General features: G+C 35.4%; 2 protein-coding genes across 2 annotated transcripts in view; one reads left to right on the top strand and one right to left on the bottom strand.

The window, feature by feature from the left end:
- LOC106868803 (zinc finger protein 239) overlaps positions 1-3,733 on the top strand; it is a 92,365-nt gene extending 88,632 nt beyond the window's left edge. Inside the window, exon 2 of the mRNA XM_052975616.1 lies at positions 1,995-3,733. Within this exon, the coding sequence (XP_052831576.1) occupies positions 2,370-3,302 (933 nt within the window). The 5' untranslated portion in view covers positions 1,995-2,369 and the 3' untranslated portion in view covers positions 3,303-3,733. The remainder of the gene's footprint in view (positions 1-1,994) is intronic.
- Positions 1-5,133, bottom strand: part of LOC106868802 (zinc finger protein 91) — a 20,641-nt gene that overhangs the window by 10,757 nt on the left and 4,751 nt on the right. The gene's annotated exons all lie outside the window — the stretch shown is intronic.

Below are 5,133 nucleotides of genomic sequence, written 5' to 3'. Positions count from 1 at the left end.
TATTTACACTGATTTTCTTCCCACTCTGCATTTCAATTATCGTTATTCCCCCATATCTTAATATTAATACAAAAAGAAAGTCTGTATTTCTTATTGTCACTTCTAGACATTGTTTAGTCACCGTTTATCTTTATTCTTAACAAATAAATTTGACAACTTTTATGCAACATCTCAAATTTAAAGCGATTTTGATGTTGATACTCAAAGATCGATGATAATTATCGATAGTCTAGCTGATAATTACAGAGAACAAAATTGATTCCCAATTAAAAAAAAAAAGCTATTAAAATTGCTAATAAAACTTTCCCCAAACTTCTGTTTGAAGTACTAAGCTGTTCCACTCCAATATATTTTAGTGTTATATTCACAAACAGCAAATCCTGTAATCTCTATGGGACAGTTGTAGATTCCTCATGAATAAAGATACAATCTACTATGATATACGAGAAACAAGCAATAGAATGTTTTTTTTAATATAATATTTATATGTTTTTATTGCCTTCACAGTGTTTACCGTTTTACAAAATTAAATTTAAAAATCGGACAAAACAAAGAACGCAATTGAAAAAAATTAAAGAGAAAAAGAAGAAAAAAACATAACAATTCACCACCGTGGGTTGAAAATTTGGGGTCACTGGGAAACCTCATAAATGGCTATTGAGGCACGCCAGCATGCTTGTAGCGTTGCTATGGGTGATGGCGAGGGTGATTCGCAGGAACAGCCAAGCGCCCTGACGAACTTCACTAATGACCTCTGCAAGGTGAGTTACGAGTGAAGACAGGAATCTCGCAATTAGGTGATCAAATCATCATCTCTAACTCAAGAGTCCAACTGGGTGATCCATTCAGGCCCCCTGCTCTTTTCACACTGAGCATTAATAACATAACTGGGGGGGGGGGCCTAGACCTCAATGTCTGGCATTTCAACGATGCTTATTTGTGGAGACCTCCAGACAGGGTTCATGCTGTTGCAAACATGATGATTGGGGTGCTTGGTCACTGGAGTCTCCAAGTAAACAGCTCCAAATGTGAGCTCTGGATCCTCAACCACCCAGCTTCTCAACATCAACCAATTATTGATCTTTTTGCAGAGTCCTTCCCTTCCATTTCAGCTCCTCCCCCATCAGCTTGGTGCTCTCTAGGAGCCCCAATCACTGGCTGCCCTTGAGCAATTGTTGAAAAATATTGAAGCTATCGAACCCCATCAAGGATTTTTCATACCTAGGAATTACCTCTCAATCCCTAAGCTTTTATATTTACTCAGAGTCAGTTCATCTTACCGATTCCCATTGTGCCTCCAACGCTTTGACAACTCAATGTTTGAGAGCCTCGAATGCTTAGTCAATGTCAGACTCTCTTCAATGTCCGGCAAACAGGCTGCATTGCCCAAGCAATTTGGAGGTCTTGGTCTTTGTATGTGCTCATCCCTCTCTCTCCCCTGCTTCCTTTCCTCCACCCACACCTGCTCCAACCTGGTGAGCAACATTCTGTCATCTCCAACATCGACTTGGATGAAGCTCTCCAACACTGGAGGGAATTGGGCTTGTCTGCTCTTGAGAAGGTGGAGGACTGTCGGAGTCAGAGAGCTTGGGACAACATAATTTCGAAGGCCACCTCGGATTCCCTCTTCATCCAGTTTGACCAGTTTTCAAGGTGCCACTTACTGTCTGCTAGTGCCAAATACACAAGTAACTGGATTGATGCCATCCCTGTGGTTAATGGTGGTTGTCTACTCAGCCTGGATGAACTTCGTGTCTCCATTGCCCTCAGACTGGGAGCTGACATAAGCACAGGTTTGATCTGTCGTGGCAGGCCCCTCAACTCCACAGGCCTCCATGGCCTTTCTTGCCTGAATGCTGGTTGCTTTGCACATCATGGTAAAGGTTTATATCTACAATTTCTCACTATAGAAGAATTGTTGTAAAATGTCGATCGTTGAATGTCTTTGGTTTAAGTATCCTCGATATTTTCTATTTTGTTCTCTTTTCTTTCAGAATATCAGATGACATTGGTATAAAAGAATATTATGTACCTGAGATGCTTCAATATTCATCATCTTTTCAAGACAAATGGAAGATGCCATAGAGAGCAGATATAAACCCTCATTATATACACTTAATGTAGAATTACTGTGGAATATTGGCTCTGAACAGAAATTTTATACAAAATGCTCTCCAATTCACAGACTGGAATTTGTGTTATAATGATTTGATATCGAAATTAAAGCTGATTTACAAAGGAATTTGCAGCATCTTCAAATATTGACAAAAATCACAGTTGATAGAAATATAGCCGAAGAAATAGGAATAAAATATATAAATAAAGGGAAGAAGAACTTTTATATTTATTGTGGTGAGAGAGAAACAAGAATGGAAGACGAATTGTGTGAGAAAAAGATTAAATGTGAAGCAGAGTCTGAAATTATTGATTTCCCCGAGGATATACAGAAAGAGAAAGGAAAGACATTCTATCAGTGTGATATCTGTAATAAATCATTGTCTCAAAAGTGTGGCTTAACTCACAAACACATTCATACAAGAGGGAAACTGTATAATTCTGACATCTCTGATAAATCACTCTCTCATAAAAGCAGCCTCATTAGTCACAAACACATTCATACAAAGGATAAACCATATCACTGTGATATCTGTGGTAAATCATTCTCTGAAAATGGTAACCTAACTAAACACAAACGTATTCATACAGGAGAAAAACCCTATCACTGTGATATCTGTGGGAAATCATTTTCAGACAGTTCTAGTTTATCCAGACACAAACATATTCATACACGTGAGAGGCCATATCATTGTGATATCTGTGGTAAATCATTCCCTGCACCAAGAATCTTAACTATTCACAAACGTGTTCATACAGGAGAGAAACCATATCACTGTGATATCTGTAGTAAATCATTCCCTTCACCAAGTATCTTAGTTAAACACAAACGTGTTCACACAGGAGAGAAACCTTACGAGTGCGATATCTGTGGTAAATCATTTTCTGTGAAGCATCACTTAATGATTCATGTACGTATTCATACAGGGTATAAACCACATCGCTGTGATGTCTGTGGAAAATTCTTCTCCCAAAACAGTCATTTAACTGCTCACAAACGTATTCATACAGGAGAGAAACCATTTCAATGTGACATCTGCAGTAAATCATTCCTTGAAAGTAGTGAATTAATTCGTCATAAACGTACTCATACAGGAGAGAAGCCGTATCTCTGTGATATCTGTGGAAAATCATTCTCTCAAAAAGGTTACTTAAATAAACACATGCGTATTCATACACCACAGTAACGAGCTCATTATCAGAATTGAGTTTATGATAAATGCAGTGCATGATGTAGAATATTTTTTCATGATGATCAAATGAATTTTTCTCACTTTTTCAATTTCTTCAATGAATAATTTTCTGAATATTTCCTAATATTCAGAAAACTTACTGGAGAAACAAACAAGAAAAGACAAATTTACTCATCAAAAATTGAAAACAACATATTTACTGCATTGTGTTTTTGAAAACTATCAAGATTCATCGAATGAAAAATTGTGCATGATAAAACTATAAATATGTATTCATGTCTCCAAGAAGATATCACATTATATTTTGTATAGTTACATAAATATCTTTTTTGTGTAAGGTAACTTTCCTCTGTGATACGTTTAATAAAGCTTTGTAAATATTCTTAATTACTTGAAATTGAAATAAATGTGGTTTTGCTCTTCAATTATTCTCCTGTTATTCTAAATGTAGAACATTTAACCAAAACTTGTCCTGATACAACCATAAACTACAGAATTCACAGACTCGATCAATGTCTGATAAAAGTTACACATTTTCCAAACTGATCTTCAAAGCTGTTTACTTTGTATTTATATAATTTGTTGACATTATTTGATAATAAATATTAGATATTATAGGTTATGATGAAGTGAATGAGAGATGAACGATAAGATAACTTTATACATTAAATGCTAATGATGGTGGTTATGTCGTAAAGATGTGATGTAACCAAGAGGTTGATGGTAGCCAAGTGACAGGTAGTCTAAAGAAAATCGATTTCCCAATCATTGACACTGTTTCAATCTGATACCATATTGTAGTATCAAAATTTCCATGTGTGACACATTGTTATTTATGATATCTTGAACAAACAACAGAGCAACATATAAGTGGCAAATTAGACATGTTTATGAAAAAGGTTATCAAGAAATACTTCGTTTATCCCCTCCAGTCTGTGACCACCACTACAGCAGTACCAGATACACCAGATACTTACTACACCCACCTGATGAGATTGTAATGAGACTGAAACATACTGGCAGTTATCTTACATAGTTCACAAAATTATTCAGTATTTGCCCTTGGATTTTGTTTTCTGTAAAGAATACATCCTGAATGGCTGTAACATCACAGCTGCTTGTGTTTTACATATTAAAAGATTAATTTTGACTGGACAGGTTTTGGGAGAATATAAATATATGACTGGTTACTTTTTTGAATCAGAAATTACAAGTTGCAAACCCTTGGGGTGTTGGATTCTGTTTGTGAAAGAGATCCATTCTATCGATCAGTGGTCATCTGTCAGGAAATAAAAGGGACAGAGTAGCAAAGAGACATGAATTGAGAAGGAGAGAGTCGTTTTCAATTCCCGGTCAAGGAAACAAAATAAACAAGTGTAATAGGTGTAAAAAATGTGTATTAAACGAATATGAAAACAAAGATTTGTGGCGAGAGAACTTTTGGAAAATTCCCGAGATCCGATTTTTTCCCTCATAACTTTTAGGAAAATGGATATCTTTTAATGAAATTTCAAATAAATACCTTTCAAGCAGCATAGATTACGATTATAAAGAAATTTGTGGGGGAACTTTTTTCCGAAGAAAAAGAAATTTATAAATTTTTTTGTTTGAGTGTAATGGAAAAAAGTTTTTAAAAAATTTTTTAGATTCATTTAATTTTCGTTTGAGTAATAGAAAAAGATTTCAAAAAAGATCCCAACGCTGGAGATATGCTAAAAATAACAGCTAAATTGCCCTTAACTATTTTTTTCCATAGTGAAACCATATTCAACACTGTATTTATGAATTTGTTTCTCTCACCATGATACATGGGATTTTTTTAAAA

This window comes from Octopus bimaculoides, chromosome 21 (assembly GCF_001194135.2).
Source record: "Octopus bimaculoides isolate UCB-OBI-ISO-001 chromosome 21, ASM119413v2, whole genome shotgun sequence".
Lineage (NCBI taxonomy): Eukaryota > Metazoa > Mollusca > Cephalopoda > Octopoda > Octopodidae > Octopus > Octopus bimaculoides.
Note: the sequence above shows the minus strand (reverse complement) of the source record. Positions and strands in the feature narration are given on the sequence as shown.